Below are 18,950 nucleotides of genomic sequence, written 5' to 3'. Positions count from 1 at the left end.
TTTTCAACGCGTGCAAAATGTTATTCCACATCGCTCTGATCCATCATTTCCATCTTAATTTTTAATTTCTTCAGCATGATTTTCAACACTTTGTGTAGTCTATTGCTATCGTTTTTTTCACAGCGGTTTGAAGCCGCATTTCATCAAGATGTTTGCAATGTTTTCAAAATTATTGGATTTCATTGCTCCTTTGATTCAAACGTAAATTCAATTGGTGGAAGTGAGCAATGAAACAACACTCACGTTTGAAGGCAATTTTACAGGATTTTCCAAGGCAATCGCTTATGTGCACAGCATTTATTCATCGCTTGCAAGATGTTTCTGCAACAGCTGTCACGCGTTACATTTGCATCACAATAAAATTTCAATTCTTCCACATGATTTTTAACACACCACAAAGAGCTGTTAAAGTCAGTACAGCTTGTGGTTGTGTTTTGAAAATCATGCGAAAGAAATGAGAAATGTTTTGTGATGCAAATACAACATTTGCCATCTGATGAAAAACATCTCGCAAGTAATGAAAACAGTTGTCGTTGACATTGGAAATTGACTCAGCAAAAACCCTGTATTTTGGTTTTAGTGAGTGTTTTTTTTTTAATTTACTTTAACCGATCATTACAGGGTTTTCCAAATCACTGTCTAATTTGCACATAATTATTCACCGCTTCCAAGATGTTTTTCAACAGCTGTCAAATGGTGTATTCGCTTCATAATGAGGTTTTCAGATTTAACACAGGATTTTCAAACACATCACAAAGAACTGTCAAATCTCAATCCAGCCATAGGCGTGTTGAAAATCATGCTGAAGAAATTGAAAATGATTATGATGGAAATGAAATATCAGTGCGGCGTACAACATCTTGCACGCGGTGAAAACCAGTGTTTTCACATTCGAAAGTGACTTGGAAAACCCAGCAAAGACATGTACAGCAGAAAGCGAAAGAGAGCGAGCGAGAGAGAGAGAGAGAGAGAGAGAGAGAGAGAGAGAGAGAGAGAGAGAGAGAGAGAGAGAGAGAGAGCAGCGAGGGAGAGATACAGCTATTGCTTAGTGTATACGCATCTAATCTATAAATTGTCGTCCTCGTGTTGGGTGGGGCGGAGGAGAATTTGTAAAACAAAAAAAAAATCAGATCGCTTTCTATAACAAACTTTACTGTCAAGCGCAGAGCCGTCCTCCTTCCCGTGCCCTTAGAGAGAGTATTCCTGCCGAGCGGGTGTATGTAACAACAGCCTGCTTCCTATCTATATCATACCCCCTTGCCCCGCCCCACTCGAGGAGCATAAACAACAACAACTACGACTAATCGGGCCGCGATAACAACGCGATTGCGTGTGTGCGTGTGTGCGTGTGTTGGGTAGAGCAGAGCACACAGGAAGAGGTCCCCCGGGTTCAATTAAGCATCTTCCTCTTCTCGCTTCGATTAAGTAAACACACACACACACACACACACAGCTGAACGGAAATAAAAAAAAGAAAACAAAACAGCCGCACACCACCCCCATCTTACGAGATGGTGCAGTCCATGTCGCCGTGCTTCGGCAGCTCCAGCACGGAGGCGACCGCCCGGGCCATGTACGTCATCGTGCCGTAGCTGCCGCTCGGCGCACTGTCGTACAGGTGCTGGCAGATGTAGGCGGCCCCGCCGCACAGCAGCAGCCCGGCGGTGGTCGTCTCCCGCACGTCCTTGTTCTTCGCGCAGCACAGCATCGCGTCGCCGTGGCTTTTGCGCTGATCCTCCAGGAACAGCTGGTTCGCCCGGTGCACCAGATGCTCGACGTAGATGATCGTGCCGATCGACGCGAGTATGTTGTGCTCGGTGACGAGCGTCAGCACCATCAGCGCCTCCACCACCAGCTGCCGGTACTCGGGCTGCGGGATCGTGTTCAGCGCCGTCTCCACCTCGAGCGCAAACTTCAGCTCGTTCGGTGTCATCTCCTGCGTGAGGCTCTGCGGCAGGATGCGGCCCTCGATCGCCAGCCCGGAGCAGCGCTCCAGCACCGTCCAGACGCGCGGGTAGAAGTCGCGCGGCACCCGGTTGAGGGCGCCGTCGAGGCGGCGGCGCCGCAGCCACTGCCCCTGCCGGTCGTCGATCAGCGAGCCCTCGGCCGCCTCCGGCTCGCCGATGCCGATCTGGCTCTTCTTGCTCACCCGGCTCGATTTGCAGCTCACGATCGAGATGTTGCCGCGGGCGACGCTGTTGATCGCGAACTCCTTGCCGCTCAGGATGTGGTGCAGCAGGTTCTTCATCTCGAACGGCGACAGGTTGAGCAGATGCTCCGAGGCCTGCTCGCCGTCGCAGTTGAGCGTGCGGGACAGCTCCTTCGCCATCACCTGGATGATCAGGCCGACGCGCAGCCGCAGCATCTCGTGGAACAGCTGCGGCTCGGTGCGGATGAACATCGCGAGATAGACGAGCAGCTCCTGGGACAGCATCGCCGTGCTCTCGTCGTCCCCGTACGCCTCGTGGATGACGGCGCGCAGCTCCATCTCGGGCAGCGGGGCCGTTATCGTGTGCTCGCTGTTCGGCGGCATGCCGACCGTAACCTGTGCAGTTAAAGGGGGGAGCGGAAGCGATTAGTGAAGATATTACCGGCTGAGCGCCACCCCCCCCCCCCCCCCCCCTGCGCTTACCTGCTTCTGGCGCACGAGCAGATCGGTAACGGCCTTCGCTAGGTCCTCGACCCGCTTGCCGAGCATGCCGGCGGTGTGGCGCACCAGGCCCCACATCTTCTGCTGGCACGCCTTCTCGTACAGGCCCTTCAGCAGACCGCGCACCGTCACTACCCTGCCCTCCTCCAGCATGCCTTGGGAAGGGGAATCTTCATTAGCGCCCGCAGTTAACTCTATCCATCCAGGCCCGTGTGTACCCCCAACCCCACAGCGATCGTGCAGCAGTAGCAGCGGCGTTGTGCGCGCGGCAAGCAGGGTTAACCCCGACCCAACCAGTGCCACCGATAGAGGCAACGGCAGCAGTGGGTGGGTGGTTGGGCGCAGTTGCAGAAGCAGAAACCGGTGCGATGTGCGGACAAGTGCAGGACGAGGCAGGCAGCAAGGCAAAGCAGCATTATCACCATAGCCGCGGCACCGGGACGCGGGACGACGGTACAAGCACACACAAACACACACACACATACACACAGGACATAGAACAAGTGCACAAGGAGTGCAGCAGGGGCAGGATAGCGGGAAGGTAAGATGAGGCAGCAGAACGAAACGTCAACGTCAAACAAGTAAGGAAAGAAATATAAATTAGTTGAGCAGCAGAAACATCGCACGACGACGACAACAAGAAAAAGCAAAACACATATTTATATAAGAAGATACATAAAGTGTGCCAGCCCGTGTTATTGTCCTGGTAGAAGTTGTGTTCATGCTTGGTTGTTATGTTACTTTACTGTATAAGTAGCTCAAAATGCGTTTACCGCCACGTTAAACAGTTCAAAGAATTGCTTGATGGAAGCCACGTGCATTTCAGTACTTGTTATTGCACTTTTAACTTTTTAGTTGAATTTATCTATTCCATATATTTAAATTAGTATAAAGTATTAACTTTAAAAAGGAAAAATATTAGAAAAATTCTATTGATTAGAGTGCAAAATGTGTTATTTTAAATTAAACCATTCTTAAGATGGGTAAAATAAAGAAAATTAATAATTAAGAGACAAACAACCAGGTAAAGCAATTGAATGCTATAGTTAAAATGATAACCGCATGATGTCGCTAGTACAGAGTTTTTGCATGTCAGAATTAAGTGTCAACAAACCCCTTATCACTAGCTTAAGATTAATTGAAAAGTTGATTTTTTTTTCAGCAAAGCCATTTCACAGGCAGCTTTTTGCAAGGAATAAAACAATCTTGAAGATTGAAATATTTGGTGATAATTATTGTGCACGACAAAACATTATTTTAACGCAAATTATGTCTACATCCGTGTTCCAATACAGTGGAGCCCAGAGGCGGATTTATCCTATGCGGGGGATCTAGTTGGAGCCCCTAGTTCCCTTAAAACTCCGAAAATATTTTGTACACTGTTCGCCTTTTTATGATATCTTTTTACAGATATCAAATGCATAATCCTGAACTCGTTAGGGATTTTTTTTTTCCGACCGTTTGTATGGCAGTTATGAGACATTATTTTCTATAGTCTATGGGTGGCATCGCGAATGGAAGTCGTCAAAATAAATGACGATTAAAAAAGACGATAGCTTCTCGATTAACAATCGTAGTAGACTAAGAGCATCATCCTCTCGAGAGCGGCCAGAAAGGTTTCATCAGATTTGGACAGTGCGCATAACTCAGAGGCGTATGGGAGTACCGGTACTATATAGGTACTGTATAGTCGCAGCTTCGTCCGTCGCGACAGGTTCGTTGAGGTGAACTGCTATCTTAGACTGTAGAATGAATGTCCTTGCTTACAACTCATCCATGCTATTGTCGGAACTGACCCTTGAATCAACATAGGTGAATTCTGGGACAACTTCACAAGTACGTTCTCCTATCTGTACCTCACGCCTACGTAGTTTGGCAAGCTTCTGCTACATAGGAGAGCCGCAGACCAATGATGCTTATATGATCAACGTATGCCAGGATTTGGGTTTGATTTGTAGAAGATGGTTCCCGAAGTCTCCACCCTTCAGTCCCCCGTCCACTATTGTCCCAAATATTGTCTCATGTTAGAAATCGCATTTCCCCAAATCATTTTCTTTACCATTTTCGCGATTTTCTCACTTGACTTACTGAAAAATAACAATGGCAAACGATCTTTAATCGGGTTGTCTCTGTGGAAGATTTTCTTCCAAAATAAACCACTTTCATTACAATTGAAACTTTGTGGTAAATATTCTACACCACGAATTAAGAGTTCAATAAATGCATTCGCATCAAATCTACGACACACTTGTAGACAAATGAAACTTTTTCAAGGGGCAGCAATTGATATACCAATTACAGGGGTTTCCAGGGGTTTTTTATAGTTGTGGGACACTTCCCTGACTCTTTCTTATGGAAAGTGAACTTCAAATGATGGAAATAGGACTCTCTGGCACGCTTTTTGGACAGGCTGCTTGGAAATTCCTATTAGATTTGTCCAACAAGGGTGCTGTAGTGTCCAATTCCCATTATATTAAGTTCATTTCGCTTAACAAAGAGTCAATAAAGTGTCCCACAACTATAACAACTCCACTGGCAATCGTATGCGTCTCTTCAATGTTTATTAGACGCCTTCTCGCTTTGCTGTTCTGCACAGTTTCTTTCCCTTTGTATTAAAAAACAGGTGCGTCCATATCTTTCTCTCGGTCCCCAGGTTTTTGTACTACAATTATACGTTAAACTCTTTGGCATTACATCGTGTTTATGTTATTCGTGATGTTGGAGTTCTCTTTGATGTAAAACTGCCAATCAATCAACATATTGAGTTCACCATTCCGTCGAGAAGTAACTCATCGGTTGTTATGCCAAAGAAGAAGAACAACAATAAAGAAGCAAATCAGAAATGTTTTGCTATACACATATGCAATTTTTATGCAAAGTCAAACAGCCAACAAGTTTAATCGGCTTGCTAAAATCATTGCGGATTGATTTGCACTACTTCGATTGAATTAATAATTCTGATCAGAATCAAATAGTATCTAATAATATTATACTGTACAGGTTGACATCACACTGTACAATGCTCTACCGTAGAGTCTAATAGTCCGATATACCAATTATCCAATTAGTTATTGCAGAAGGCTAAACGCATTGTGCACCACAAGAATTTAGTTGCACAAACAAGCTCTCAGGTAAAAATTCAAGTGCGTTCATTCAAGATACATACAGAAGGCTCAAAGTCTCTATAAAAATTAAATAAAAAAAAATGACCCAACACATAGCAAAATTCATTCATTGCCACGCTCCAGCATTGAGATCTTTTTCTATTTGGCGTAACGTCCTACGCGGACATGCCGGCCTATACAGACTTTCGAGACTCAATTCATTACCACGCAGTCGGATGTCCGGTTAGATTTAAGCTATTAGTTGGTTAATGTTAATTTTATGTTTTAGTTTTCCTATACGTAGCCATCGGTGGTAGCTATTTATAGCCTAACATAAAATAAAGTAAAATAAAATATACCACAAACTTGTGCCCAATTATATGGCACTTCTCTCCCTGGCAATGATTTTATATTTAAAGATTCTTAGTTTCTAAATTTTCTGTTTTGTCTGAGCGATAATTAATTTTGAGGTAGCCAAAGAGATTGTTACATAACATTCAAACAATAACTCTTTCGTCATTCAGAAGCCAGAGGGCCTGAGCGATAATCAAAACTAAAGAAAAGCTCAATTTTCACTATCAGCAATAAACACATTGTAACACACTTTGGAAAGCCAAATAGTAACACATTCATTATAACACATTCAGTAAGTTAGATCATACCATAGCAACACACCCGGAAGAGTTCAGGCCGTCCATTCAAACAAATAACAGATGTGTGTTTATCAAAAACAACCGAAACGCACAACATAAGCAGGAACAGTATTTAACCCAAAGCAGGAACAGTATATACATTAAACCCAAAACAGGAACTAAGTGACAAGAACCATTGTTCTTGTCAACAAAAGACAAACGTATCTAGCTCAGTGAAAACAATAACTTTCCAACATTAAACCCGGAACCAAATGTGCGAAACCCTTAACTTCATTTGAGGATAAATGAAACTGATTCCGACCGTGGCAAGTCAGCTTCGTTCGGACTGTTAGGATAGGACTATTCCCATCCAACATCTATTGACTTCTCATTTAAAAAGTTTAGCTATGTCCCCCTTCCCAAGCTAAGGCCTCTAAACTCCAACGTTTCCAGTAAGGGACACCTCCTAAAGGTTTCTATGATCGTCTGGACGATCAAATGTTGAAAAGTCCAAACACACACAAAACACACATGTATAAAAAAATCAAAAAAATACGCAAATGATATTGCTCATTATGCGAGATTTTACTCGTTACGAGAGGTATTTGATGAAGAGAGGAATGCAAAAAACAGGAGTTACACGGTATTAAAAAAAATTAAACACACAATCTGCTACAAACAATCCCAAATTGAAGCGTGAAAAAATCAACGTTTTTATAGCTAGAGTGAATTTTGAACTAGTAAAAGTGGTTTGTTGACATTTAATTTTGGCTTGAAACATAAAAAAGCAATTTAGACAAAACAAGATCAAACATGAAAATGTTCTAACCAACGTTAACCTTTTCTGGGAACCGGTTTTGTGACAGTGATTAATGTACAGCACACAGCTAATTGCCAATCGGTGTACGGAGCAAGCACAAATTACGCACGAAAACAATAAAAACCCAGGCGAAACTGATTTATCTGATTGCAAATGTAACAGCGTAGAGTTATACATTTAGCAACAGAGCATGATGCTTTAAACATTCCCTCTCAAGCTCTTTGCGTCTCACATCGGTCAGATAAATCCGTTTCAACCCGCAACAGGTAACTTCTCCCGTGAACCACAACCCGCGTGCATCGCGCACAGCAACGTACCGGTGTTGAAATCGAGCCCCTGCGTATCGACCAGATGCTGCAGTATGTCGCCCTGCTCCTCGAGATTCTCCGTCTCGCGCAGCATGGCAATCAGCTCCTCCACCTCGGTGTTCTCAAAGTTGGTCTCCGTGGTGGGCCGATGGCGCGGCAGCGGCTGAATGTGTATCTTTGGCACTGAGACACACAAAAAAACAAAGCAAAAGAAGCAAATGAGCACTTTGGGAGTGGCGGGTTGTGGGGCCGCGCGTTACTTACTGGCCGCAGTTGCCGACGTTTGGATGTGCAGCTTTTTGCCGTCGTCGTCGAGCGACACACGCTCCGTACCGTACCGCGGTTGCTGCTGCTGCTGCTGCTGCTGCTGGGCCTGCGTGTTCGGGGAAGGATCGCGCGATGTTGGCGAACCGCCGGATGGCCCAGTGGCCGCAGCACCAGTGCCAACACCAGCAGCACCAGCAGCACCGACCGTTGTCTGGTTCGGCTCGAGCCACTGGGGTGTCACGTGGGACAGGCGTCGCTCGGTCACATTACCCTCCATGCCGAGTGTTTCCGCTGTAAACGCAGGGTGCAGAAAAGAGTTTAGGAAGTGGGGTTAGTCTGATACAGCAAGAGCCGCGGGCGCGAGTTACGTACAGTCGACGTTGATCGAGCGCGTCTTCTTGATCGCACCCTTGACCGACATGCGGCGGCGCAGATTTTTCGGCCGCAGGCCGGACGACCGGATCGAGGTGGTCGATGCCCGGTGGCTGAACGAGCGCAGCAGATGCTCGTCCAGGTACGCCTGCACGGCGGGATTCAATTCTACAAAACAAAGAAGGAAAAATGCCAACTTTAGAAGGGGATTTTTGGGTGGGAACGTTGCGCGAACACTTACTGTCCGGGTAGCCGTCCTCCTGGCTGCCGAGAAAGCTCAGATCCGTGATGGCGGACGTGTTGATAAAGTCGCCCAAATTGCCGAGGATGACGCGCGTACCGCTGATGTAGCCCGACTTGAGCTTCTTCATCGTTTGGATCATTGCCAGCGGCACCTTGTTGTTATCTGGCGGTTTCGTGACGTCGTCCCCGCGTGGACGCATTTGTAGAAGGAAGCGGAGAGCAGCAACAAAATGCAAGGATGTCCAAAAAGACAGCAGAATTAGTAGCTGATGCAGTTTAAAGTGGATCATGCCGATTTGAAGGAGGAGTTAAGCATACACGCGCTCTCTCGCAGGGAATGTGAAGAGGGGCAGACATGCAGATAGATATCGAGATAGCGAGTAGCATTGGATGTTATCATTGTGCGCAAGAAAGGCTGTTGTTTAGATTACTGGGACTAGGAAGGTACGAAGCCTTATGGTTAAGCGTTGCACAGTCTGGAGACGTTTCCATATTATAACTTTTGCTCTCCCTAACACACTACTAGCTAACCATGGAATGGGGAAACAATAAAGAAACACATACACTACATACATAAAAGCCACACGATCAAGATGTTGTGATGTTTTCTTCTCCTTATGTTTTACTGCGCATCATATAAAACAATCATTTGAAGGAATGATAATGGCAAGCTGCATGTTAGATTCGTCACTATAAGTCCGGGCGTTAGACAAACAAAAGCCAAAATCTTCTTGCAGATAATTGGTTAGCCTACAGATGCACTACAACCCTGGTATCTTCCTACAGGGGCATGCGTCATGAGATCGTTCCCGAAATTGTGGCAGTTACTATCACACAAAACCGTACTCTACAACTTATCTTTCAACAAGCATCACGTCGAGTTGTTTCGAGATGGTTCCATAACACATTTAACTTTGATTCCGAACGTACTTGAATAGAAGTTTCTGCCAACGGCTTCACTACCGAATGTACAGGCAGCACACAACGAATCTCCCGAAATCGCACACACACTTTTTCCTCAGGTAGCTAGAAGTCTAGCTTTCAGCGAATCTTCTTCGAACAATCCAAGCTATCCATCGCTGGATGGATAACAAAAATATTTGCTTGCAATCTTTCCAGGTGACAGGTGACGAGCGGCCCAAGTGTTCTGGTGGTATATTGTGCATTTCCTAATACAAGATCCCATATTTTAGGTATTATTTTGCTCAATTACGAAGATTTGGGATGTGGGAATACAAAAAGATTGGCGAACAAACATATGGGCTGTATAGCCCATAGCTAACCTATTAAGAAGCTATGTAGTGCAGGCTTCTCGAGGCCTTCGACATCTCAATTTTTTATTCCTTAATCTAAATCCTTTTATCGTAAATGTAATCCTTTAAACTTAGTTTTGATGTTTGGGGAAGTAAATTAGTCTTGTAGAATGTGGGATATCAATAATTTCAGCTTGGCTTCAAACGCTTTCAATGAGTCAAACATATTGGATATTAACTGATTTTTATGGTTGTATGACTGCGACAAAATAAGAAGCAGCTCCAATCGGCATCAAAGATGTAACATTCTAAGGTCGGTGTCGTGCAGAGCCGTTCGGAACAATCCAAAGCCGACTGTTGCCTCTACTCGGCAGTCGGAGGCGTTAAGATCGTCAAAATCGGTGGGACCGACCGGAGCCAGCTCTGTCAACAGACTAGCCGCGAGTCTACCCAAAACGTTGCTGTAATCCAGGATTTAATCAAAATCTATGGCGACTGAGTTCGCATGCGATTTAATGTTTCTTGGCAGTCTCGGTTGCTCTGTACTTGATGTTATGGGTAACATAAATTATGTTACTTGCGTATACTTGATGTTATGGGTAACATAAATGTTAGTGTTGAAAAATATAGCGACAAAATGATTGTTCTTCGCTGGGAAACTTAATACACTCAGACAAATTGTAAAAATAGATTTTTTGGTTTGCACTGCTTTGAGCAATTCTCCAAAAATTCTTGCGGGCCGTATCCAACATCGACCCGCGGGCCACCAGTTTGTCATACCTGCTCTACGTGAAAGTATGTGTGTTTGTGTGCGCATTTGCTTAAGTTACTGCCAATTGTTTTACTAAACAATCCAACGCCAAACAAGCTCATTAAGCGATCGCTCCGATTACTAGCCTTATGGTAGGGACGGTGTCACAACTGATGCCCTTCCCAATCCGCAACAGCCAGGACAACAGACACGCTTAATCGTAGACGCAGACGAATAACATGGGACACAGACGTGTGCACACAAAATGCAAAGCCGCATAGTTTTTTTTTTTTTTTTAAATAATGATTGTAACGTCGATCGACCTCTAATAACGTTGTTGCACCTTGTTTTTAGTTCGTTCTGCGAGTGTGAGCCAATCCGATGCAATGTGTGCGGAGAGGTATGTGGTGGATGATTAAAAAAAAATAAAAATAATAAAGCGTCGGGAAAATGAGCACCGCCAGAACTAAACTAGGTAGACAAGCAGATGTACCGAGTGTGCATACCGAGAGCCGAGGACATAAAGCATGAAAAGGCATCGATGAAATGTGTGGAGTATGGGGAGTATGACAAGTATGTTCCCGATGCATGGCCCTGAATGGTTTGTTTTAGTGGTGGGAGCGCGGAATCGGACCTATCCGATTCCGATTCCGTCTTTGGAATCAATTCCGGAGCCGATTCTGATAATGGTGCCAGTTCCTAGTACGATTCCAGATTCGATTCCGGATCCGATTCCGGTTCCGAATCTGGATCCGATTCTGGATTCGATTCCGGAATTGAATCCGAAGCTGATTTCGGAGTTGACTCCGAATACCGAATCGGAATCGGCTCCGGAATCGGAATCGGCTCCGGAATCGGAATCGGCTCCGGAATCGGAATCGGCTCCGGAATCAGAATCGGCGCTGGAAGCGGTATCGACCAGGGAATTACAAGATGCTGCGGAAACGGAATCAGAATTACCTCCAGAATTGAAATTGCCTTCGGAATGATAATTATTTCTTAAATTGAACAGAGTTTCCGAAGCGAAATCTGTCCGGAAATCTCCATGAGAATGGGTCATTTACAATTAAAATTTGGATTCTTTGCTGCTATCAATGCGTAGTATCATTGGATCCAAACGTCTTTTCTGATGAAGATTTCAATTCCAAAGCCAATTTCAATTCCGGCTCCGTATACGATTCCAGAACCGATTCTGATTCCGGAACCGATTCTGATTCCGAAACCGATCCCAATTCCGGAACCGATTCCGGAACCGATTTTGATTCGGAAGCTGATTCCAATTCCGGAGCCGAGTCCATTTCCGAAACCGATTCCGGAATCGATTCCGAAAGCCGATTCCGGAATCGATTCCGAAAGCCGATACCGGACCTACCATCCGGAATCGATTTCAGAAAACTTCATTTTTCCCATCACTAGATTTGTTTGTGATTGCTTGATTTTCTGTCCTCTCTGCTTTGTTTCTTTAAGTTTTTTTTTTGCATTACCTTTGTGCTTTAGCAAGCTAACCATTATTTTGATGCGTTTTGGGGGGAGTGGAGTGTAACATAATTACCTAAGAGCCAATGGGTGGCCATCAGTGTGATCGTAGGTCGACCGAGCAGATGGCGCCAGCTATAGCTAAGGAACGCTAGTATGTCGGTGAAATTGCTCGCCAGCAGGGCGGGATCGCGCGATGTATAGTACTCGTCGTGATCGAATATCTGGTGTGTTGTGACCCAGCACATCCCAGCATATCCCAGCAAACACACACACACACACAGTGAGTGAGAGACAGTGAGTTGATGGCAGAGATGTTGGGCACCAGGATGAGTGGAGGTGAAGGGCAGGGTGTAGAGATTGCATATGTGTGTATGTGTGGGCGTAGTTTTATAGAAGTGCAGCAGGGCAGGTGCGATGTTGGAGGGGGCCATCACGATCATCACCACCACCACCACCAACCGTGACCGCCATCATTCCCGTCATCCGTGGTTCGTGTGAATTGCATTTTTGTTATTATTTGTTTTTTTTTGTTTGTTTTTTTTTTTTTGTATTGTTCAAAAATGTTTGACGACACGACATGGGAAAGGGGGGATTGTAGCGCGAAAAGAGAAGAGATGGAGAAAAAGAGAAACAAATGAAAAAGATTTGCCAATTATTGAAAAGGTGACATAATTTGAGAAGAATGCAAAAAAAAATTGCAACTCCGTGGCGGGCTACAATCCTTGCAGATGAATATATGAAAATCAGCAGCTCTGTTGTTGGGGTTTCCTTTTTTTTATCTTTTTTTAGAAGTGTATTATGGAGGGAGTATATATTTTTTTGCTTCTGTGTCTGTTAGTGTGTTGTGAAAAATTTCGACGATTTGTTGTTGTTGTTGTTGTAAAGGCCAATTAAAACGACGCAAGAAAGGGAGACAATACAAACAGCCCAAACGCTTGTGCTGTTGCGCTCCTTCTCCAGCGGGTGGTTGTGTGTTTTGTGCAAAAGCAAAAGGGGATAGAGCTAACACATACACCCTAAGTCCTGGTGTGCAATTATTCCCTCTGCCAGAAGCAGAACACAGCACTGTGCGCTGTGCATCGCACAACCACTGTACAATCGCTCGGTAAAGGGCAAAACTACGTAAAAGGTGAACAAAATTGTTAATAATCAAAATATAAATAAAAAAACAAAATTAAAATTTATAGAACAAAAAAAACCTCACGCATTTGTATAACGGGCATATAAAAACGGGAGCTTTGGTATCAAAAAAAGGGGGGTTGGGGGGTTTCTTTTAGTGAACAAATACAAACACTCAATGCAATGCTTTTACTGAAGAAGAAAACCAAAATAAAATAAAATAAGAAAAGAGTAAAAAAAACAGCAACACCACATACTACGATAGCCAACACTACAAGAGAGAGGGGAAACAAAAAACGGAACACACAACAAATCAAAATCTACTACTAAAAGGGGTGGGAGGGGGTGACAAACTACTATGTACAGGGTGCGTGGGTCGCGCACGCAATGGGTGTAGATGGGAAAAAGGATCGAACACACTACCGGAAACACGCTGGATAATATGGTAAAACAGAGATAGTGGGTGTGGTTGTGAAAGAAAGTTTTGTGTGTGGAAGAGAAGGAGAGATAGAGAGAGAGAGAGAGAGTGAGGGAGGCAAGACGGGTAGAGTAAAGCGTTGGACCGACCTAGATGTACGGTTTTCAGCACCAGCGTCAGCAGCGGGCGGCCGAGCAGATTCTGCCACGCTGACTTCAGAAAGTTGATCTCGCCCTTTAGCAGATCGATCATGAGCTCGTTGTCGGACGCGATATAGAATCGGTTCACGTCGGAGAACTAGTGCGGTAGGATGGTACAACGGAAAAAGAAACGAAGAAGAAGAAGAAGAAGTAGAAGCAGACGAAGAGCATATATATGTATATTGCCAAAAAAACCCTCGCACACGCCGTGGGTGCAGCAGCTCAAGACGAAACAGATGGATGAAGTTGTGTAAGGTCGGCTACATACAAAAAACAAAACCGTAAGTGGGAAGCACTGAGGGAGCTGCCGTGCTGTTTTTGTGTGTATGTACAGAGACCCTACACCACAAATCGGATCAGGGCTCGGCTGATCATCAGCAGGCACTCAGCCGATAAATTGCATGTCAGTTCTAATGGCCTTACTTCACACGATGTTTGGCTATATGTGTGTGTGTGTGAGTGTATTTGTGTTGTTGTTGTTGTGTGTGTGTATGTGGTGGGTTATCCTCCCAGACGTAACCCACAATTTCACTGTAGGTGAAGTTTCATCCCGAGTGCTGCAAAATGTCATTGGCAATGTCATGAAAACAAATCTGATTGAAACAAAATCCCTGTCAGCGTCACGTACTCAATTGTGATGACCAGAGGCTATACTCAAAACGATTGGTTTGACCAATACTTGCTTCGTGACATTTTTACGACCATCGCTTGGTCAGTCACAATGTCATGACTTTTTTTCTATGCAAAATGACATAGTCATGACGAATTCCGGCTGAAACAAAATCCATGTCAGTGTCACGAGCTCTACTGTGATGATTAGAAGCTGATGTGACCATCACATGCAGCCAAAGCTTGATCAGTCATGACAAGACATGACTTTTTTTCTGTTCGGCAAAATGTTACTGACATAGTCATGACAAATTCCGTCTAAAACATCATGTCAGCGACACGAGTTCTATTGTGATGATCAGAGGTGAGGCTCAAACAGTTGGTGTGACCATCACATGCTTGGTGACATTTTGTGCAATATGACGGGCGGTGCTTGCGAGTGCTCCCATGCAAAAAAACTGAGCATGCTTTCTCGCTCTGTCTGGCCCGACAGACCATCAAACCAGACCGAGCGAGAAAGTATGCTAATTTTGTTGTATATTCCAAGAATGCCGTGATTATCACCGACAGAAAATGTGACCAAGTGAGTGACCAAGAGTTGGGAGGTAAATAAATTGTCACTAAGTATGTGATTGATCCACCAACTGTCTCACCCCTGATCATCACAGGCGTGTATGTGAGCTGACTTGAACTTCGTTTCAGTCATGAGTTTTGGTGACTGAAACAGTGGCATTTGGCAACACTGGTCACAGTGTTCATTGATCAAGCTACCACGGATATGTTAATTGTTTTCGTTGGTGAATATCTCGTGATGCTCATGACATTTTGCAGCACTGGTCATCCCCCAATGAGTGAGCAGGTGCGTGACACCCGCGTTGCGTCTTGTTTTGTTAGAAAGTCCTATGGAAAAGAAAAGTTAACCAAAATAGGGCTGGCCAAAGAGCCTGGGCCAGCACCTAGCCGCCTCCTACCTGTGGCGTAAACGCAAAGATGCGATCCTTGAGCGAGTACAGCTTGCTGGTGCTGAGTATGCCGACGTCGCGCGACTTGCGCCCGGACAGGCCCAGCTTCTTGTTGCGCCCGAGGTACGTGTACAGGTGGCTGAGCACGCGGGCGGGCTGCACCTCGATCGGGGCCACGTCCGCGATCGTCTGCACCTGGATGCCGTGCTCCGCCAGCTTGTCCCGTATGTCGTTGTCCTCCGCCAGTATCACCACCTGCACGACCACGTCCGGCTTTTTCTGGGCCCCGAGCCGCCGGTTCAGCGGATCCAGCTCGCCGACGGCAAGGAAACCCTGTCGAACACGAACCAGAAAACAGAAAAGAAAAAGCCATAACAGTCAGCAAAGGGCAGGATAGAGGAAAATAAAAAAAAAATAACACGGGAAGACCACGTGGCGCTTACCTCCTGCAGCAGCTTCCCGAGGATGTAGAGCGACTGGCCCCACAGGAACGGGCAGCGGCCGACCACGACGCGCTGCTGGCTGCCGGGCGCCTGGTACTCGGCCGCCACCGCCTTCTCCGGCACCGCGTACAGCTCCGGTATCAGCTTCATGCCCTCCTCCGTCTTCACCAGTATGTCCTCGAGCTTTTGCGAGTACTCCGCCACCGCCTGCTTGTCGTTCTGGAACGCTTTGTTCAGTATCAGGTAGCAGAAGAACAGCGGCCACTCGCACTCAATCTTCTCGAACATGCGCAGCTCCCACCGCTCGTAGTACAGGCGCGTGTTGTCCTCCTTCGGCGTTTTGTAGCCGTCGCGCAGGAACCGCTTGCAGCCGTACCGGCCCTGCAGCCGCGTTATGATCGCCTCCTGCGTCGTCTCGATCAGCTGCGGGTCGTCGCACGCGAACGCGGGAAAGCCGACCACCGACAGCAGGCCCGCGTCCAGCTCCTTGCTGTTCGATTCGCGCGGCAGCATCGACTGCAGCACCGCCTGGCACTTGTGCGCCTCGTCCGCGAGCACGTGTATGACCGAGCCGGAGCCGCCGCGCGCCCCGAACAGGTCGAGCTCGTTCATCGCCTCCAGGGCCGCCTTCGCCATGCCGATCGAGCTCGCGTTCAGCTCCGGCTGGCCGTGGTTCGACTTGTCGCCCCGCTCCCAGATGCCGTAGTCCGGGATGCAGTACGCCGACTCGATGTAGAACACCAGGTTCTGGATGAACGCGACCTCGTCGAGCGAGAACACGATCTGCAGCCCGGACGCGGTCATCTGGGCGAGGATGAGCAGGTAGAGCGAGATGGCGTCGATCTGCAGGTGGCCCCACTCGCTGTCGCCCACCACGATCTGGCCGTTGCGGCTCGAGTACTTGGCGTGCAGCGAGTCGAGCGGGTTCTGCGACGTCTTGAAGCGCTCCACCTTTTCCTTCTGGTTCATCATCGCCATCAGCAGGCCGCGCATCAGCTTCACGCAGCACTGCTCCAGCTCGTACGCCTTCGCCCGGTCCTCGTCCTGGTCCGCGATCTTCTTGTACGCCATCGACAGCCCCCAGACGGCCAGTATGCAGTACACGTTGTCGCGAATCTGCGGATAGAGGGAGAGAGAGAGAGAGAGACGGAGAGAGATAACGGGAGCGTAATCAATTGGTGCCGATTTCGATCAATCAACGCTAGTGTGCGAAACAAAAACGCTACCCAGGCGTGCTGCGTTTGGGGGCTGGCCGGGAACAGCCCGGTCACCGGTTGCTGGTGGCGCATGATCAGCCGATGCACGATCCGCTGGTAGTAGTCGAGGCGAACCCCGGAATTGCTCCGGCTACGCATTCTGGCCGCTGGGAACGGGAAACGCTGGAGGAGCCTGCTGGTAAGCGAATCGGGCGGATAAGCTGTCCTCTCGTTTCACTGACTCGTGGGATGTTTCACGTCACCCGACCACTCGGTCGACTCCAAAAAAAAATTGGCTAGGTTTGATTGTAGCTTCGGTTGATTTCTTTCTTGCACACGGTCGGCGGCTGGCCACAGGAAGGTTGATTGATTTCGGCAACGTAAACCGATTCGGTTGGGCAAAACAAGCAGTAGCACTTTTCGGGACACTGTGTTTTTCCTTTTTTTCTTTTCGAAGCACAGAAGGGGATGGGGAGAAGTGATGGGAGAAGAACTCGAGCGAGCGAGGGGAAATTTTCACCCGTACCCGTCTCGAGCTCCCGACAGTACGTGATTGCGTGCGCGCGCGTGTGTGTGTGTGTGTCGGCTGGCGAGACGAACTTTTCCTTTGCACGGCGGAGGCGGCCGACGTTCGCACTGGCACGAGAATGTCACTTGAATGTCAATTCAATCAGAAAGCACCGACCGAACTAGCGGCGGTGTACTCGTCAGCAACAGGGGAAACGCGGGGTGTGACGTACGGTACGGCTGGGAAGATGGTCAAGGGCGTTCGCACATGGTGTACGTCCCACCTCCGGCCCGGCGGAAACTCGGATGGAAGAAGAAAGCAACAGACCGGACGAGCACTGTGCTCGGGTCGGGAGATACTGGTCCACTGGCGAGACGCGCTGGAGGATTTCTTCGGCCTCGGTGCTGTCGGTATTGGTCGAACCCTTCTCCCTCCCTTCTCCTTTTGCAGTCTGTTTTCGCGGTGCTAAACACAATCCCACACCTGCACTAGCAAGGAACGTCATCCATATCGTAGTCCGTTTTCGTAGCATTGTTTTTGTTTGCGAAGCGTTTACGAAGCTTCGTTGAAGGATCGTTGATTAGAGCTATTCGTTAACCTTCGTGTCAACGGATGAATACTTGTAGTATTTTCACTACAGTGGAGCGCCGTTTATCCGGGCTTCTCGGGACTTGACCTCACCCGGATATGCGAATAACACGGATAATGAGTCAAATGATATATTTTTTCACCAATTCCTGATAAATTATTGGGAAATTATCTTATTTTTTAAGAAAAATAAAAAAAAATTATTAACTTCTTATTTTTTCCCATATTTGAAATTTGCCCTGAATTATCGTGTCTTTTGTTGTGACAAAGTGCTCTTTAACGGTTTTTTTTAAATATCCTCCTCATAACGCAGCCCAAGTGACATTTGTTCGAAATTGTTTTTCGATACCAGCTCGATTAGTACTCGATACACTTGAAATTGTGGATTTGTGTTCGATCAAGTGTTTTGAAAGCGCTAAAATTTGGTGAGTTTGTAAATTAGACTTTTTTTCTTTCGATGGATGATGCCGTCGAGCTCATTTCACGTTCGTAGATTTGATAATTTATGAAAAACAAAAGCGGATTTTGTGTGACGTTAATTTACAAACGTTAATTTACGTTAATGTGTGTTCGTTTACTTGCGAATGAACTCTTCCATTTCGCTGGTCAGTGCATAGTCTATAGACTAATAATATTGCTGAAGTTGAAGTGCAGTGATGTAAGTGAATGAATTTAATCAACCGAGGAGTTCAAATCCTGTTCAGCATATTGACCTAAGCCAAACCTTGACCAAACTTTTCCTCAAAGCATTTTTGGAAAAGGTGGGTTAAGGTTGGACAAGATAAATACATCGGATCGGAACTGGCAGCTCCGATTGTTCTAAAATTTGGTGGGTTAACGACTGAATCGACCACCACAAACCCACGTGGGTTTGAACCCAAGCGCCACAGATTAAGCTTAAACGACTGAAAAATTGAATATCCATAGGAAAAAAATGAAAGCTTCACAGCTTCATTGGTTTGATCAATAGATGGCGTATTACAACTCATCATTATATTGCTATCCTTTTCTTGCAATGTGTTTCGACA

At 46.5% G+C, this 18,950-nt stretch overlaps 1 protein-coding gene across 4 annotated transcripts; it reads right to left on the bottom strand.

The window, feature by feature from the left end:
* Window positions 1-1,384: 1,384 nt before the first annotated feature.
* Window positions 1,385-17,848, bottom strand: LOC121598877 (probable phosphorylase b kinase regulatory subunit alpha). Of its 4 annotated transcripts, none has more exons than XM_041926238.1 (10): window positions 16,857-17,848; window positions 15,631-16,746; window positions 15,197-15,520; window positions 13,566-13,713; window positions 8,395-8,559; window positions 8,154-8,321; window positions 7,779-8,072; window positions 7,524-7,697; window positions 2,633-2,844; window positions 1,385-2,545 (listed from the first exon to the last, which is right to left on the bottom strand). In XM_041926238.1, the coding sequence occupies exons 1-10, from the start codon at window positions 16,983-16,985 to the stop codon at window positions 1,505-1,507; spliced, it is 3,771 nt and encodes a 1,256-aa protein (XP_041782172.1). In that variant the 5' UTR covers window positions 16,986-17,848; the 3' UTR covers window positions 1,385-1,504. The 4 variants fall into 4 exon arrangements, with proteins under 4 accessions (XP_041782172.1, XP_041782188.1, XP_041782164.1 ...); XM_041926254.1 differs by having other exon boundaries at window positions 2,633-2,805; XM_041926230.1 differs by lacking the exon at window positions 13,566-13,713 and adding an exon at window positions 11,953-12,100.
* Between the last annotated feature and the right edge of the window lie 1,102 nt (window positions 17,849-18,950).

This window comes from Anopheles merus, chromosome X (genome assembly GCF_017562075.2).
Source record: "Anopheles merus strain MAF chromosome X, AmerM5.1, whole genome shotgun sequence".
Taxonomy (NCBI): Eukaryota; Metazoa; Arthropoda; class Insecta; order Diptera; family Culicidae; genus Anopheles; species Anopheles merus.
The sequence above is the reverse complement of the archived record's forward strand: the minus strand, read 5'-3'. Positions and strand labels throughout refer to the sequence as shown.